At 46.4% G+C, this 17,988-nt stretch overlaps 2 protein-coding genes across 3 annotated transcripts; one reads left to right on the top strand and one right to left on the bottom strand.

Moving 5' to 3' along the window:
- Window positions 1-2,671: 2,671 nt before the first annotated feature.
- abraxas2 (abraxas 2, BRISC complex subunit) lies at window positions 2,672-12,751 on the top strand. Of its 2 annotated transcripts, none has more exons than XM_066693203.1 (9): window positions 2,672-2,763; window positions 4,653-4,743; window positions 5,796-5,832; window positions 6,115-6,181; window positions 6,305-6,495; window positions 7,706-7,828; window positions 9,108-9,192; window positions 9,569-9,686; window positions 10,583-12,751. In XM_066693203.1, the coding sequence occupies exons 1-9, from the start codon at window positions 2,692-2,694 to the stop codon at window positions 11,104-11,106; spliced, it is 1,308 nt and encodes a 435-aa protein (XP_066549300.1). In that variant the 5' UTR covers window positions 2,672-2,691; the 3' UTR covers window positions 11,107-12,751. The 2 variants fall into 2 exon arrangements, with proteins under 2 accessions (XP_066549300.1, XP_066549301.1); XM_066693204.1 differs by having other exon boundaries at window positions 7,709-7,828.
- A 1,096-nt stretch (window positions 12,752-13,847) lies between these two features.
- On the bottom strand, window positions 13,848-17,523 carry hpdl (4-hydroxyphenylpyruvate dioxygenase-like). Its single transcript, XM_066693427.1, has 5 exons — window positions 16,778-17,523; window positions 16,039-16,205; window positions 15,578-15,729; window positions 15,337-15,479; window positions 13,848-14,816 (listed from the first exon to the last, which is right to left on the bottom strand). The coding sequence occupies exons 1-5, from the start codon at window positions 17,479-17,481 to the stop codon at window positions 14,651-14,653; spliced, it is 1,332 nt and encodes a 443-aa protein (XP_066549524.1). The 5' UTR covers window positions 17,482-17,523; the 3' UTR covers window positions 13,848-14,650.
- Window positions 17,524-17,988: the final 465 nt, after the last annotated feature.

The following is a 17,988-nucleotide window of genomic DNA, read 5'->3' on the forward strand; positions in this document are numbered from 1 at the left end:
GTTTCCTTGGCCAACCACTGCGTCTACGGTCCTCAACGTTGCCCGTTTCTTTGTGCTTCTTCAAAAGAGCTTGGACAGCACACCTGGAAACCCCTGTCTGCCTTGACATTTCTGCCTGGGAGAGACCTTGCTGATGCAGTAGAACTACCTTGTGTCTTGTTGCTGTGCTCAGTCTTGCCATGGTGGATGACATTTGACAGTAAACGGTCTTCAGCAGCCTCACCTTGTTAGCTGAGTTTGGCTGTTCCTCACCCAGTTTTATTCCTCCTACACAGCTGTTTCTGTTTCAGTTAATGATTGTGTTTCAACCTACATATTGAATTGATGATCATTAGCACCTGTTTGGTATAATTGTTTAATCAGACACCTGACTAAATGCCTACAAAATCCCTGACTTTGTGCAAGTGAACCTAGAAGAATTGATGCTGTTTTGAAGGCAAAGGGTGGTCACACCAAATATGGATTTGATGTAGATTTTTCTTCTGTTCACTCACTTTGCATTTAGTTAATTGATTAGTATAATCTATTAACATGTCTATTTGTGAAAGCATTCTTACTTTACAGCACAGTACAAACGTTGGCACAGTACTGTATATATACTCAGCAAAAAAAAGAAACGTCTCATCACTTTCAACTGCTTTTATTTTCAGAAAACTTAATGTGTAAATATTTTATGAACATAAAAAGATTCAACAACTAAGACATAAACTGAACAAGTTTCACAGACATGTGACTGACAGAAATGGAATAATGTGTCCCTAAACAAAGGGGGGTCAAAATCAAAAGTAACAGTTACACTGGTAACATTGGTGTGGCCCTCAGCTGCATTAAGTCCTGTGAGATGTTACCCCACTCTTCCACCAAGGCACGTGCAAGTTCCCGGGCATTTCTGGGGGGAATGGCCCTAGCCCTCACCCTCCGATTCAACAGGTCCCAGATGTGCTCAATGGGATTGAGATCTGAGCTCTTCGCTGGCCATGGCAGACACTGACATTCCTGTCTTGCAGGAAATCACGAAATCAGCGCAGGTGGGTTTGTGCCCATAGGCGACGTTGCCGGTGATGTCTGTCCAGCCTCTCTCAGCCGATTGTGCACAGTCTGAGCACTGATGGAGGGATTGTGCGTTCCTGGTGTGACTCGGGCAGCTGTCGTTGCCATCCTGTACCTATTCCGGAGGTGTGATATTTGGATGTACTGATCCTGTTCAGGTGTTGTTACACGTGGTCTGCCACTGCGAGGATGATTAGCTGTCCTTCCTTTCTCCCTGTAGCGCTGTCTTAGGCGTCTCACAGTACAGACATTGCAGTTTATTGCCCTGGCAACGTCTGCAGTCCTAATGCCTCCTTGCAGCATGCCTAAGGCACGTTCACACAGATGAGCAGGGACCCTGGGCATCTTTATTTTGGTGTTTTTCAGAGTCAGTAGAAAGGTCTCTTTAGTTTCCTAAGTTTTTATAACTGTGACCTTAATTGCCTACCGTCTGTAAGCTGTTAATGTCTTAACAACCGTTCCACAGGTGCATGTTCATTAATTGTTTATGGTTCATTGAACAAGCATTGGAAAACATTGTTTAAACCCTTTACAATAAAGATCTGTAAAGTTATTAGGATTTTTACAAAATTATCTTGACATGCAAAAATGTATATATAACCATCTTAAGTTTAACTTCTTATGCGCTTTTAAGGCAGAATAAGTAATTGAATTGTATTTAACTAAAATAAAATATATCAACATCTTGTTATCAAGAAGTTTAACTTTTAAGACAGATGTCATTTACTAGGATATATTTAACTGAAATAAATAAATAAATACATACATACATACATAGGGTGAAATAGGTTTGGGAATTTTTTAGGCATTCTATCAAATACCAGCACTGACAAACTAAAGATCTGTAGTATGGAAGAAGTCATTACTGATTGATGGGATAAAACAACTTATTAAAGGAATTGCATCCGAAATGGTGAGAACTAATACATAACTGTGTACTCCTGTCTATACTTTAAACACATGCAATGTTAATTGGGATGATATGATACAAAGCCATTTCTGTCTGCAGCTCCAGTAGGTTTTCACCGGAGCAGGACACAATCAAACTGAGTAGGACTGGCTCAAACACTGGGACATGTCCAAAGTCACCAGGCCTCGTCCCAGTGTCTGCCGGGCACGCATGCGGCTCACGGGCTCTCAGGGAAACTGCCTTTTCTGAAGGACCACCATCACGGCTGTGCATCTGCCAGCACTCTGTCAGGCCAGGTGATAACATTTAAACAGAGGATCTTTGTCCATACGGCCGCGGGTACAATGCACTTTGATGCATAATCATTAAAATAAACAACGGTCTGTCTCGTTTCGTACACCATCCCGTTCAATTTCTTCTGTTGTATGTAGATATAACCTGAATCAATACACATGTGCGCTCCCCAAGTGCTTTAACTTTGTAATAACACGCCATTTGATAGTTTTAATTCCAGTATCTTTTTGACCAGTGAGTTTCCATTAGAATCCGGTGTCAGCACTATTTAATGTGACCGGCTTTAATAAGGATGGGTGAATAAATAACACGGTATTCATTAAAGACATGGAAGGGACTACAATTCCCGAGAGCCCCAGCGGTATCCCGGATGTTTTTGGCTCGCAGAGGGCTCGGCGGCCGCGGGGGCTTGTGGGATAGGTGGGGATGTTTCCATCATGGCGGCTTCCATTTCGGGCTACACTTTCAGTTCGGTGTGTTATCACAGCGCCAACAGCAACTCGGATCACGTAGGTACCCCCGGACCGCAGACGCAGACCGGGGAGAGGGCGTCCCGCCGGGCCGCCGCGGGGTCGTGTGTCGCGGCGGCCCCCTGTCGCCGTGTGGGGCCGGACTGTCTCGGCACAGAGACGTCTTCCTGTATCGGTGTGAAGCCAGTCGCGGCTAGGGCTGCCTGGGGCTCTGCGAGCCTTATGTGGGCTGGTTTGCTGGATAAGTGGGTGCTGGTGGAGAACTCCTGCGGGCTCTGGTTCTTTCTCCGGGGGGTGTTTTGGTTGCCAATTTAAAGCCATCAGTTGAGGGACGGATGTTTTTGGTGCGCCTGTCATAGCTGTGAGCCGGGATTGTCTGGGGTTGTTTGCATGTCCCACACCACCCCACCACCCCCAGGACACATGCGGACATCTTTTAAAAGCGGTCTGTTGGGACAGGGGTTCACGGAGACCAAGGCGTAGATTGTGTTGACATTTAAAGCTCAGCTGTTTATAGTGATTTAACACGGAAATACTTGTCATACTTACTGTAATACAACATCTCGTCCAGGGTGTCTTTTTAATACGAAGCATTGTCGTTACATACTTGTTTCTGTAGCCATACTCTCTATTTAATCCGTTTCTATTTGGTGTTGCTTTTTGCTTGTGCTGTGGTTACTGTACAATATTAGGCGTTATTTGAAACGAATCGTTTCCTTACGGGAAGCGAGAACAGGAATCTGTGCGTCACACGATGACGTTTGGTTTATAACATTACGTCACCTAATAAGTTTAGACGCATATGTTCAGAGCGCACTATCGATACAATTAAATCTCTCTGTCTTACTTAAGTGTTTGATTTATGTATGTATTGGTTTTAATTCATTAGATATGTATGAACGCAATGAATTATATAATGATGTAATGTATAATCGCATTTGGTACCGTTTCTGTTTGTAGTTAGAAAATACTCAATAATAAATCAGACATTTTATCTTGGGAGTTCGAGCAGAGAAAATACATGGGTGCATATATCATAAGAGACCTTCCACATGCATATTAATGTAAGATTACAAATTCTGAATACTTCCTTGTGTATCTATTTTCCACACTAGTATGCCTCCTAGTCATTTTAATGTTTACCGTCTTTCCTCTGAATAATGACCTCATAATAACACCCCCCCCTCTCTCTCTCTCACACACACACACACACACAATTCACCTAAAATATTGCATCAAAAATTAGACAAATAATCATTTCATGATTTAGAGCAACAAAATAACCCACTGGCCGAAGCAGTTAGGTATTTTGAAATGTCAGCAGGGACGTCTGTGGTTTCCTGCAATCGCCTGCACCATTCCATAACTGTCTGGGACTTTACCAGATATGACTTGGTATGAAAACAAGACTTAATGGCATTTCATTCTATGGATTTGTGTACAAAAAATGCAAAACAATACATATTTATGAAGTGGTTCTCCTGGAAACATCCCTGGGTACTCTTTACTGAATAGCATAATGGCAGATCAAGTGGTATTCATCCGTCTCTCCAGAGTCGCTCTCCCTTTCTGACAAATAGGCACTGTCTGAAGAAGTCTGTTAAAGCCTTTTTTCCTTACCCCAAAGGGACACCTTTTATAACAAAGCGTCCAAAGCACATACATAATGAAAACAGCAATAAAAGAAAATGAGAGAAGTGGTGAAAGTGTGTAGAAATTCAAATTCACCGTGAGTGTGTTTTGCAGACTATATTAAACAAATGACAATATTACACTGAGCCAGTGGGACAGCTACTTATTGAAGCATATGCATTTCGTTTTGAAATTTGAAACTAATTTTGAAAATGTATTTTCTTTGTTATTCCCCCCCCCCAAGACTGTGAAGTATACTGTTAAAATGATTGTTTTTTTGTTTGTTTTTTCCACAGGAAGGTTTCCTGTTAGGAGAAGTAAGGCAAGAGGAGACTTTCAGCATCAGCGATTCGCAGATTAGCAACACCGAATTTCTGCAAGTAGTCGGTACGGCCTACAGCGCAATCGGGGGGTTTCTTTTGAAAGAGTAGATTCTCTTCTATTTCTAATGAGCAAAAGAAGAAGGTTTAAATCCCTTCTGAGTATCATTTGACTAGACTGGGAGCAGGATGAGTGGGTGGTTGGTTAAAACTTGAAACAGTGCTGAAACTTTGAGAGAATTATACATTATTTATATATCCCTATTGATTTTCTCAGTGGATTCAAACAGCCATTGATTGCTGGTGCACAGTGGGATTGCAGCCTCCTTGTGGCCTGAGGGTTATTGACCATAAATGCCCTGTGGAAAATATGCACACAAACATAGGTCTTCAGCTCACCAAGATGTGGGTGTAGGTTTATAAACAATCACCCTGCCCGGAGATCAGCAAAATGTGCCCTCTACAGCTCCTCCATCCGGTTTATGAAATCATTTAAGTGTTAAATGTGTTGGGATAAATAAACTGTTCTTACAGGATGATTTCTGGTGAAACAGTAGTTTCTAGTGTTCAGTCACTGTTCTGGGTCTATAAAGGGGTGGTGGGGGGTGGATTGGTTAATGCGTACAACTGAATGAATTCGACAAGGACTATATTTGCACTGAAGTGTCAGGCTGCTGATTAGATTCCTACAGGTAGAGAGAATGGGTTCGATACTAATGCACTGAGAGAGAGCAATTCAGTGTTGGCTGTGGCCCAAGTGCCCGTAATTTCCTCGGCCTCTGTCAATCGATCCCTGCCTCTTTCCTCCCACATGTTTGTTCTTGGTACAGAAGAGCTGACCCACACATCCTGACTGGTTGCCTCAAATGCCTTTAAAAACTGATGCCACTTAGAAGACATATAACTTTCCAGTTGAAGGCCTTAAAACTGCCCCATAACCAATGACTAAACACCGTTAAATACATCCCTGCCCTGCCTTGTAATCTAAACCATTCCAGAGTCACGGCAATATTGATGCAGTTAGGGTGTGTGAATTTATTGATTATAAGCTCCACTCGGGCGAATCTGTTTCCAGTGTTGATCTGTAATCATCGCTGCCTGTATTTACTCTCTTCACAGAAGTCCATAACCATGAGCCGTGCGCACATCTTTTTAGGTAAGAAGCCAGTTTGTTTGTGTAACAGATGTATATCGGTTGAATATGAGTGGGAAGCCCAGAATGAATTCACTCGGTCATTAGTTTATGACGGGAAAGTTTCAAAACTGTTGTTTGTGTGTAAAGGGCACATTCCTCTCCAGGGCCACACCCCAGTGTGTGTCTCTCTGTCCTTGCTGCTTTTGTGGCGTTTTTAACAAGCTTTGTCAGATCTAGCAGTAGGTCTGGTTATGTGTCCCCTCAACAAGAGCTTCATTCTGCTTTTTATGTTCTCTATTTCAGCTTTTATGACTACGCAGGTAAAGTCAGTGAGGAGAAACTCAACAGAATCCTCAAGGACAGAAGAAAAGTAAGTCTCTCGGTCCTGTTTGTCCATGGTATGGTCCATTTCTACCTAGTTTCATTTTAATTGTGCATATATTTACCTTGACCCACTTCATAAGAGTGACCACAAATGGCCGTGTCCCTGCAGAACGTCATTGGCTGGTATCGGTTCAGGAGGAACACGCAGCAGCAGATGTCCTTCAGGGAGCAGATCATCCACAAGCAGCTGACCCACATTCTGGGCATGCCCGACCTCGTCTTCCTCCTCTTCAGTTTCATCTCCACGGCCAATAACTCTACGCACGCGCTTGAGTATGTGCTCTTCAGACCCAACAGAAGGTAGGCTTCGGCAGGGTGCGCTCCCCCCAGACTCCTGTCGCTACACAGACACTGCCACCAGATGGAGATGTTTATTCTCTTTTTTTTTTTTTTTTTTTTTCTCTCTCTGCAGCTGAGTGAGTGAGTGAGTGAGTGAGTGCTGGGGGGTGAGTTGGCAGGATGGAAAGTGGTGTGGGAGTCGTCGGGTTTTGGCACAGCCTGCTCGGTATATTGGGTGTCGGCATGTTGTGAAAGTTCATCTGGTTTTTATTCAGCGCTCATTTCCTCGGCCCAAAGAGCGACGCAACGACGGAAGCCCCCGTGGTGTTTGTGACCCACTTGTCCCCTCCTTGCAGCAGTGAAATGACACAACTTGGACAACATGATTAATTTACCGTGTGCGTGTTGTAACTGCCTACAGGAATAGGTGGAGAATGGGTTGCCTGTCTGTTTTGTGCAGAAATTAAAACCAGGAGCCTTTTTTTTTATTTCTTCTTCTTGCAGCGTTGTGCCATTTTCTCAGTTTAAGACTAGAGAAAGAAAGGAGGAGGTTATTCTGGTGACTAACGGATCGCAGGGTCTCATCCAACCGTGTCTTGCATCGGCTACATATCTCAGGTTCCCTTGGGTTCGCTGTGTGAATCGGCGCCTCCCCCTGTCCCCTGCGTTATGTCTCCATTTGTGCCTCCAGGTCATCCTATGAAAGTTTACTGTAGGAATAGGTCTTTACTTTATTTTGTAACCTCTGACCCCTCAGAAATATTGTACTTTCCTCCTACACGGATGGCATCGGCCTTCAGCTTTATTACAGCCACGTGAGCGATGTCTGCTGTTGGCCTTTGACTCTCCACTCTGGGCACTGAAGTGGTCAGTCGCTGGACTCCTGCCTTTGGGGATTAAGATCTCCGATTCCCAGCTCAGGCGGCCGGGGCTCGGGGGCTGTGGTGTGTGTTACACGGCAGGGTGGATAGGGTTGGGTGACTCGGGGCACTGGGGAGGAGAGGTCAGGCAGGATTTACAGTGTCCTTCCAGCCCCACCCTCCTCCAGCGGTTGTTGTTTACTAGAACAACTAATCCTGCTCCCACAGCTTGTTCTGGTTGAATTGTTCATTTTTTCATGAGATAAATCATTAAACAACAAGGTACCAAGGTACCAACAAAGAGAGATGTGGATTTGGTCCCCTCATAAGGGTGTTGCAGACCTGAGCGCCTGACTTCGGTTTCTCTTCAGCAGGTACAACCAGAGGGTTTCTCTCAGCATCCCCAACCTGGGCAACACCAGCCAGCAGGAGTACAAAGTGTCTTCTGTCCCGAACACGTCGTGGAACTACGCCAAGGTGATCAAGGAGCACGGGTAAGAGAGGCCAGCGCTGCCCGGGGAGGCTTGAGAAGCAGGGAGGCAAAAAGGAGGCCAAGGCACACTGGCTGCCACTCGGACGAGTACAGAGGCTTGTCCCTAGAACTGGTCTCTCAAACTGTTAAACTCAACTGCTGACATAAAGGCCCGATACCGGAGTCACGTCATTTCAGGGGAATAGATCGTGTTCGGGGTTTCAGAGCACGGTTTATTATAGGACAACCGGAGCCACAGACTTTGTCAACACAAGGCCTGCTGAATGTAATAGGTAATTTATTTGCCTCCAGTAATTAGTAACATGGATATTAAGAGTTTAACTCAGAGTGATATGCTCGGTCGCTAGCTGTCCTCTCTCTCTGCCTGTGACCCAGACAGCTCCAGTCCCGCGCGCCTGGCTCGGAGCCATTCACTGTGGAAGTTTTGTCAAAAGGATTTATTTCCCCAGGGAGGCTTAGATGAGATCACTTATTTCTATTTTGGCCTAAGCCTGTTTTGAGATTGTTCTAAATTTAGAACATTTGGAAGGAAATGCTTTTTTTTGGGGGGGGGGGGGAGGGTTTAAAGTGTTGTTTTTCTGAAGTGGGGGAAGCTGTTTAAAACAAGGATAACAAGTTAGATATTGTAATTAAAGGATAGTTAGATTGTTTTTATGAAAAAGGTCTTCTTCTTGCTGCTTGCTCACAGAACATGCATATTGAAGTCATTATTGAATATAGGCTGGCAGTAAAACCGACATCTGGGAGTGTTTCCTTTGACCGGGTTTCTGCTCGTCTGATTAAGCCCCCTGTGCTGTGCTGTGCTGTGCTCTAATTCAATTATTAACTGGATGGAATGCAACACTCCTCTCCAGACTCCAGAATGTATTTTGTGAGTCATCGACACATTTTAAGTTATCAGATGTAAAGAAATAAAACTTAAATAAGCCTAACTGGGGAATAAAAATTGAATGAATTGAGTAATTGGGAGCTCCTGTTTGATCACTGAGAAAGACACTAAAGACCTTGATTGATCTAAGTGATTTCTAATTAGTATGTCAGGAGGGTCAGTCTGGGGTCCCCTGCATGAAAATCTGAACTTTTAAGAAGTTCTTCCAGCTTCTTGTATCTTTCTCGGCACTCAGCAGCAGTCCGTTCACAGGGTCCTGTCTTAAGGATCCCCCCACCACCCCGCTTTAAACAGACTTCAAAATGGTTGGAAGAATCCAGAAGCTTTCAGATTTTAGTTTGGGAATTTAACTGCAACTGACTTTTTTCTTTCTTTTTTTATACTGTTACAGCGCTGAATTCTTTGACAAGGATGGAGTCATGAAGGACATCAGAACCATCTTCCAGGTGTACAGTGTGTTACAGGAGAAGGTCCAGGTAAGTGTTTTGCGCAGCAGACAGATTGTACTGTGTCGCCAGGTATCCCATCTCCACTTCGGTCAACAGAGGGCGGCCTTGTTTAGATGTGAGGCAGAATCTTTTTCCCTTTTTACACAGACGTCTGTGTAGAGATTCTTGAGGCTGTGATGATGCAAATTGTAGTTAAGCGTCAGTCTTGCTCATGTTTTAAGAAGTATGAACCTGTGTGTTTAATGTTAATTACCTTGAATTCTTGCCCAGAAATCCTGTCCTCCCCATGTCCTCTCCCCTCTCAGTCACATGTACCAGAAGTGGGGAGCGCTGGAATCCCACCATGCTTTATATTGGGGGTCTTGAGTCCATGCAGTGAAATAGTTGTCGCGCTGTGTTTCAGGCGGTCTGCGCCGAGGTGGAGCAGAGCGAAAGTGTCAAAGAAAAGATTCAAGACGAAGTGAACAAACTGAAACAGCAGATCACTCTCAGGAAAAGGAAAAGCGAAGAGGAAGAGAGAAGTAAGTGTTTGGGAACAGAATGTATTTGTTTCCTGGAAAACTCAATGTAATTCTGCAGGTAAACCAAAGCTTGTGTTTTCCAACATTAAAATGACTTTGGTGATCATTTCAGTGTCTCATATTGGCAGCCAGGGGGCACACTAGTCACTACTACTGTCAGGTTATATCCCGTTTCCACTGGCCCTGTTCAGGTGCACCTCAGCGTGGCCATGCTGTAACTGCACGTACGTTGTGCCGGCAGCGTTTCCACTCGTGGGTCAAGCTGCCTTAGAAAGTGACTGTGAGACACGAAAGGTCAAAACACAGTCTGGGACACTCGGCACTCTGGGATTTAGTGTTTTAAACTGGAGGCTGAAATACCGGTAACATTAAAGTGCAATAAACTTTGAGCTGAAATGTTTTTACTATATCTAACAGTCTTATAAGTTATACCAGATATTCAAAAGTAGAAAATGGGATTCCTTTAAAAATACCTTTTCTATCGCATCGAGAGCGGCCACCATTACTGTAGTTACAATTTCAGAATGCAGATGCGCTGTGTCAGGCTGCGTCAGGGACGTCACAGTACTGACCCGGACCAGTTTGGGACTCAGCTGATAAGATGTACGAAACTGTGCCTCCTAAAACTAGTCCGGGCACAGGCGGAGGTGCAGCTGAGCATGGCTAGTGGAAACGGGGCATAAAGCTCTGGGACGCATCCGGCACATCATGGCATGGCACGGCACGGACGCTTAAGTCAATGGAACCGAGGCAATATTCTGCAGAATTACAGACGCTGTGTTTTTCTTTTCTCCGTTAGAACAATTATGGGAAAAGTATCAATAGCCTCAAACGCTCTGTAGCCTCAACTCTGGTCTCTTCCAGCCTGGGACTCAACTCTTGTTTTTGTCTCCCAGGAATCCAGGAAGTGGCGGCAGCGGCAGCAGTGGCAGAAACAGTCGAGGACTCGGACTCAGAGCTTCCCCCCACCTCCAGGGTTGTATTCCCTGAGGCAGCACCGGAGAGGCCCGGCCCGGAGAGACCCGGCCCCTCGGACACGCCTCCCCCGTACGCAGATATGGTTCCCCGGGACGCCCCAGTAGCGGGCAGCTCAGAGCCCAGCACGGTGCTTCTGCCCCGCCCTCAGGCGGTGGGCTCCTCGGACCACGCGCCCCTGCCCAGCCTGCCGATCAGCCACGGCGCCGGTGCGGAGTACTCAGGGAACGGGGACGGGTCCAGCACTGACTCCTCGGACAGGCGGGCGGCCGGACAGGAGGACGGTGACGAAGAGGAGGAAGAGGACAGCAGCAGTGAGCCGGAGATCTCGACCCAGGGGCCCTCAGAGTCATCCGACGGGGAAGTGCTGGCGACAGCCCAGGGGCGGCCGGCTGCCCTGAGGCCCGACGGAGACGCCCGCAGCTCGCAGACCTCTCAGATCTGAGCGCCGACCTGTGCTGCCAGATGGGAGGGGAGGGGGTTCTGAACCGGATGAGGGATTTATCCGTTTGAGAAAAGGACAGAGGATTTAACTTCTCAATGTTGACCGCATGACAACAGGACGCGTAGAAGAGGAGCACACGGCTCTGGGGAATGTTTGTGTTTTGGTTTGTTTTAAATTTGGTCCCCATCCGTGGGAAGGCGGGACTCCAGCGCAGCCCGGAGAGCGAGGCCGGCGCCGCCCGGGGGAACGGAGGGGCTTTTACAGTTTTATTGTTTCTTTGGGGAGGGGAGTTACTTTTATGTAAAAAGGCTGCTTGAGAAAATGAAAACGAATTAAACCCTTCCGGTCGGTCGGTGCCACATTGAGGCTAGGTTTGGTTGTGCCAGGAACACAACCTGCCCTTCCTCAATGGGTCTGCTGTCTGTTAATGACCTAGATAATCAAATCATACCATTACCTCTTGCACTATTTTGCCTTCTTTTTACATTTATTTAAGAGGAAAACAAAGTTGTGTGCGGCCTTCACCTTCGTTTTGTTTTAAATGAGCCAAATTAGTGGTTAGTCAGTGACGTTTGGTTTAACGAAGCCTGATCAGAACAAAGAAAAAATATATATATATTATACTTGCTTTAGCTTGCACGTTTCAAGACTATTTATGTGAGCAGGACTGTCATTGGCAGGTTTGTTTTGTTTGTTTTCTTAACATCGATTAGTCTCTTTTATTAATAATGTGTTGCCTGTTTCCTTCACCAATTGAGATTTGGGAGAATGTTATTTTAGTGATGTAAAGCAACTGGGTTGTCGATACCACAGCACAATGTAAATCTCTCGATCTTCTCCACTCACGCTGACACGACGCGCTGTTTGGTGCACTTAATTTGCAAACTTTTATATTTTTCTCATGCTTTACCGATAGTTATGTTGTGCCACAAATCTGTATGCTTTAACATTTGGGGGGCTGCCAAGCTCGGTGTTTTGTGCAATGTGTGAGATCTGCAGAATAAGCGTTAAGTAGATCATGACACCCGCGGGTGAAACTTTGAAAGCTAGCACCATAAGCAGGGAAGTCTGCATATCTCCTGCTTGTACTACTACTACTACTACTACTACTACTACTACTACAACTAATACTATGTGCTCCTGTTTAGGAAAGAGAGTTTCTGTTCTGTGGGTGTTGAAAGGGAAGCTCTTGCAGACCTCCAGTTGTTTGACCCAGTTTGCTACCGATGGTACGCGTTCATAACGCACAGGCCTTCCTGGATCGCCGAGTCAGGGCTCCGATTTCAAGGACGGGAAAGAGACGTGAATCGCAAAGGAAACGACAACTACCACAACCACAAGGACAAACACTTCTCACAGCTCTGGTGCCTTCCGTTTCTACAATTATATCACCGAATCAGAAAGGCGGGAGGTCCCTGCTGGCCGTTTGAGCACTGTAGGACTCGATGAAGGACTGACACTGGACAGAGACTCTGGGGCTGATTCATTCCCAAGCACAAAGTCGGATGACAAAGTACCCGAGTGTTTACTGAGAGAGAGGCGACGGGGGCTGCATCCACTATTGGAACGTGTTTTTCCACAGAAGTTTTGATTTCAGCCTCAACTTGATTTGTATGGAGTAATAAAGTAAACATTGGTTATTTGGTTCACGTGGTCTGCTCTGATTTCCCCCTCATGGTTTATGTATGTTTGTAGAAGTGGCATGGATGGCACGGACGCACTGCGTTTTGAACACAACTGCTAATTTGGTCACTTATGCCGCCTATGGTGATAAATGCCAGTATCTATTACAGCAGCGGTTCCCAAACTTTCTGGGTAGCGCCCCCCCCCCCCCCAAAAACAATTGAGTCACAGCTCACGCCCCCCACCCCCACCCCCCCATGTCTCCCACGACTTGTTGACATTTTGGAGCTGCAAGTTATTCTTACTACCCATTAGTGGCTTTCACAGACACTGCTACCTGTCAATCCTCTATTCTGATTGGCCATGACTGGATATGGAATAATCCAATAACCGAGAACTGATTTACACTCTTATTAGTCGGGACAGTACAGTTTGTTTTTAATGTGTGTAAGTGTGGAAAAAGTCGTTTCATAGAGATAGGTCGATGCAAAAGAAATAAGATTATCCAATGCAATTTCAGCGTGGTGGCAATCAACGGCTGTCAGATCCCCTTCACGTTTTACCCGTTCAGCTCTTTCCCTGCGCCCCCCATAAAGGGTCTTGTGCCCCCAGTTTGGGAATCACTGTATTACAGGATACTGAACATATTATGTATATTAGCCAAAACTACACGAATGCTAATTTTGAGAGGAGAATAATACACCCAAAGTCATGTTGCAGTGATGTCTGGGGTGAGAGGAGAGTCATCTGGCATAAACACTGACCTGTCTAGGTGGTCAGTATAGGCCAACAGTGTGTGCGTTGTGTAATGATCAGGGCTCAGATGCACATTGTGCTTCCTACCTTTTTAAATGTATTACTGCTCTGCAAGAAAAATGGGTTGATTGATTTCGGCAAACCGGGAGCAGAACCATGGAGCTCCTTATACTTATACCCTCTCTGGAATCTGATATTTATCTGAGGACAACATATCGATCGCTTCCTCTGCCCCATTTACCAGCTTTAATAGCCACTGATGTTTACAGCGGCAGTGAATCTACTAATGCATCACTCACTACTGTAATGTTTTTTCCAATTATCTTAAAAGCCCGTTTGGTCAATCAACGACGGCACAAAAGTTTACCAACAAAAGTAGTCTTTATTTGGGAAGTACTGACGCTGACGGGAGCGATGCCAATAACTGGGCTGATTGGGAAACCAGTGGGATATTTCAGTGCGTTCCTTACTATAAAGGTGTACACAATCTCACCCTTTAATATCTCCTGTGTTGGAGAGAAAAAACGAAAAATCTAGAGAGGCACAGTTGTATAGGCAACTGTACATGGCCAGCTGGTAAAGACAACACTTAAGCTGTACTAATTAAACGCATTATTGATCTGGTGAAATCACAGTGCGTGATCAGGGATGTTGAACCCTGGTGCAGTTTGAATTGAGGCACTTCAAATCACTTTTTTGAAAGAAGAGAAATAAAGAATAAGAGGCTAGTGGTGTCTTCTGAGCTGAAAGGTCATGGTTTGGAGTGTATTTGCATTCTACTGAACGCACATCAAGGGAGTGAAATTATCGGTGCGCCGTACGAGGGGTTTTGGTGCTTCTGGCGCTTCTGGCAGAGGCTGTGACCTACCCCCCTCCCCAGTGTCCAGACATGCCCAAAAGTTATGATTTCAAACAGCATATGGCCAGCAGTATGAAAAAACATTGCAGAAAAACAAGCAAATTTAGAGCTTTAAAAAAATAAATAACATCAGTTTACACAAACTTATTTCTAAATACAAAATGCACTCTTTTAGGTACTATAGAGGGTATGGGGACTGAATTGATATGATGGAAAACAGGTCTTTAAAAGTGCTTTTTAGTGATAAATCTTTGTTTATTCTTGCTGTGGATTGTAGTATTCTTCGCGGCCCCCGGCCCCAGCCTCCTATCCCTGCTTTGTCTTCCCCTCGCTCTCCATGTAGGCCTGCACCGATCTCCACAGAGCGCGGATGTTCCCTTCGCCGAACCCTGTCGCCCCTCGGCGCTCAATCAGCTCCAGGAAGAGAGTATCTTCGGCAAAAATGGGTTTGGTGAAAACCTGTAGCAGGTATCTGTGGGGGGGGGGGAAACAGAGGCAAAGATCGGTCACCACAGGGGGCTTAAGGGTCTTCACACCCTGCGTAGATGCGAGGGCGACACCCTGATCAGTTTCACTGCTGCTCCAGGCAGCGTTCCTTGCCCTGGCAGGGATTCAAAATTAAGATCGAAAGGGCAATTACAAGTAGTCTCTCTTTCTTAATGGAGATAAGATTATGTTCCATTACAGGAAATTACAGTAATTAAAGGGCTGTGTCTGCCGACGATAATATTGGAGTCGATAGTTAAGGAAACAGGCTTTGTAAGTGCCGTTCCTCTGATGACTGCTGTGCGTTGGTCTGAACAAGTTGTGTCCTTGTCAATCCTACGCACAGCACCTCAGAAGCCACAAAAGGGCGTGAGCAGAACAGGATATGACACAAGCAAGGAACCTGAGATGCAAATTATGATATCACATTGGCTGTTTCTGGTATAGATTATTAACTCGTTAACACAATGTCAGACAATGGCCGTCTACAGGGCAGACAACGTCACCTTTTGTTCGGATGGGACGAGTCCCGACAGGGCGAGATGGGCTCGGGATGCTCCTCGTGCAAATCTGTGTCCAGGAGGATCCCGTTCTCGGCCAGCACCTGGGGGTCATGACCTGCCTCTACAATCTCCTGCCGCTTCCCCACCTGCCCAAATGCCCCCGAACAAAACGTGCGATTATAGTCCGTTTTCTTTCCACACAGCATCAGAAAAACAGGTGCAGTCCTGACGCGCTGGGGCTCACCTCAGTGTAGTAGGCAGGCGGGGGGGAGACGAAGTGCACTCCGGCCTGAGCCAGGGTGTGGGCGGTGGGGACGATGTCGGGGGTGTACAGACCCACGTGCTGGATGCCAGGGCCCCCATGCTGCTCGAGGAAGCTGTCCACTTGGTTGGTCCCTGGAGGAACACACACAACACAAACCGTCTGATGCCGTCTGACACACACAACACCGAGGAGGGATCCTGTCTGAGCAAACGTACTGGACACGTCTCTCCTCCGCTGGGGTCCTTCCCACATTTGTTTACTATGATGCAATGGACCGGCGCTGCTTGGTTTGGTTTAAATTCGGGTAGAAAGCTCCCACATAAAGCTTGTGGTCTTTGTGGTTTGCCAGGATTGTGATAGGAGGCCCTTGATGGCAGGGAGTGGACGTGTTTTCCTTCTGGACGCATTAAATGCAGGGCTGTTTCCTCGCAGTGTCCTACCTTGGTCTGGCAGAGACTCGGCCACAACAAACTTGCAGTCCGTCTCTTTGGTGTCGGAGAACGGGAGCACCATGCCGACTTCGCTGCATTTCCAATATTGCATGGCTGTCAGACGCAGACCTATACCCTCCTGGTCCACAACAAAACCCTCCTCTGGATCCTCATTCCTGCTCGGGAACAGAGACAGTTAGACACCGACACTTAGCTGAGTGATCCGCTTGTAAAACTGCTCTGTTCTAATACATACACTTAAAAAAAACATATAAATTGGATATTTCCAAATCTCCTACACCTCTTATCTTGTGGAAATGTCATCCTGTGCAGAGAATTGTCAGGATTTAAAAATGATTCACTTACCGGGCAGAGAAAGAGGGTTGATTTTTAAATGAAATGCACTGTAAAGATGTGTGTGTCTACTACTTACAAGTGTGATTGATAATAAGGGTATCTTATTGTATAAGAGAAGTCATTTCGCGCACCCACACTGCACAAGATTACATATCTTATACAATCAGAGACACTGTTCACACGACCTATTCACTTATAACACAATTCTGCGTTGTTACACTCGTTTAAAATCCTGATCTCCTTGTTTACATAGGGTTTGGGTTGTTGATGTATCCTACAGTCTGTCCCCAACTTCCTACACCTCCTGCAGTGTTTCCTTCATACTAACTGTGGCTGACCATTATAAACAGTGTGGCAGGTGCCGCAGTACGTGACTGTCCACATGTCTCACCTGTTGATGAAAAACCTCTGGAAGCCGAAGTGCTTCTCGTACCAGCGCATGACCTGTGCGGTGCTCCTCCGGGGACAGGCGTAGGTGATGTGGTCGAAATGCGAGACCTGGCACTTGTCTGAACCACCACCACCACCATCATCATCACCACCATCACCACCACCCCCCGAGTGTGGGACCTCCCGAAACCCGGGCAGGAAGCGACCTCGGTATTTGCTCCTGTCGATCAGCGTGTGACACACGTTGCCCACCACAGACTTGACCACCGAGTAGGTGACGTGTCCCGCGTCGTCCTGCACCCGTGTGGGCGGGATCAGGATGTGGCAGCCCTGGCCCCGGAGCCGGCCGTGCGACCCCTCCACGTCCCGCACCTCAAAACACACGTTGCACGCCGTGTCGACAGCGTAGCCGGGGTCCACGTCGTACAGGAAGTCGGAGTCACTCTGGTGCCCGACTCTCTGGGCATGTCGCAGTGCCTGTGTCTGCCCGGCTGGCCCCCGCTGCAGCCCACGGGCAGGCTGGGCCAATCTCTCGTTGACCACGAACACGGCCGATCCCTTCCGCAAGGCGAGCTGCCTGGCTTTGTCCGTCTGCCTCGCCGCGAAGAGGTTGAATTTGAATTTAGAGATCAGGTCGTGCGCTATTTTCTCGCCGCTCGTAACGTGGAGGGCAATGTGATTCAACCGGCTCAAGTAGGCTGCCATTTTGTGTGTGACGTCACGGCCGGGTGTTCTGCGCCTGTGCGGAAAAACATGGACCGCTGCAAACAAGCGGCGCTTATAGTGGGAGGATCGTGTCTGTGGGACACCGCGATTTAGAAACTCTCACTGACACCGCAAACACATCTGTACAGTCTAGCAGGACGGCTTTAGCTTTTGCTGAGATCACCCATTGGAATAAGGATCTCAGCTATTAAACAATATAATATTAATTATTTTGTATTACTCCTACGAGGCTATTTTTATGTTATCACCCAATGGGCACCAAGAGGCAAACTCATAATATTGATTTTAACGCGGACGTACTTAATGTGCATTATACCTTTGTGATTTGAAAGCTATAACCTTCCCGAAATGACTGGAGTGGGAGCTGTGCCAGTCTTGCCCAGGATCCTGTTACAAAACCTGCTTTGAACTTTTGTTGACTGAACATTGTGTGACATAACTCATGCATTTTCCCCTGATTTCTTTTTCTTTCTCTCTCTCTCTCTC

Source organism: Amia ocellicauda, chromosome 20, assembly GCF_036373705.1.
Source record: "Amia ocellicauda isolate fAmiCal2 chromosome 20, fAmiCal2.hap1, whole genome shotgun sequence".
Classification (NCBI taxonomy): Eukaryota; Metazoa; Chordata; class Actinopteri; order Amiiformes; family Amiidae; genus Amia; species Amia ocellicauda.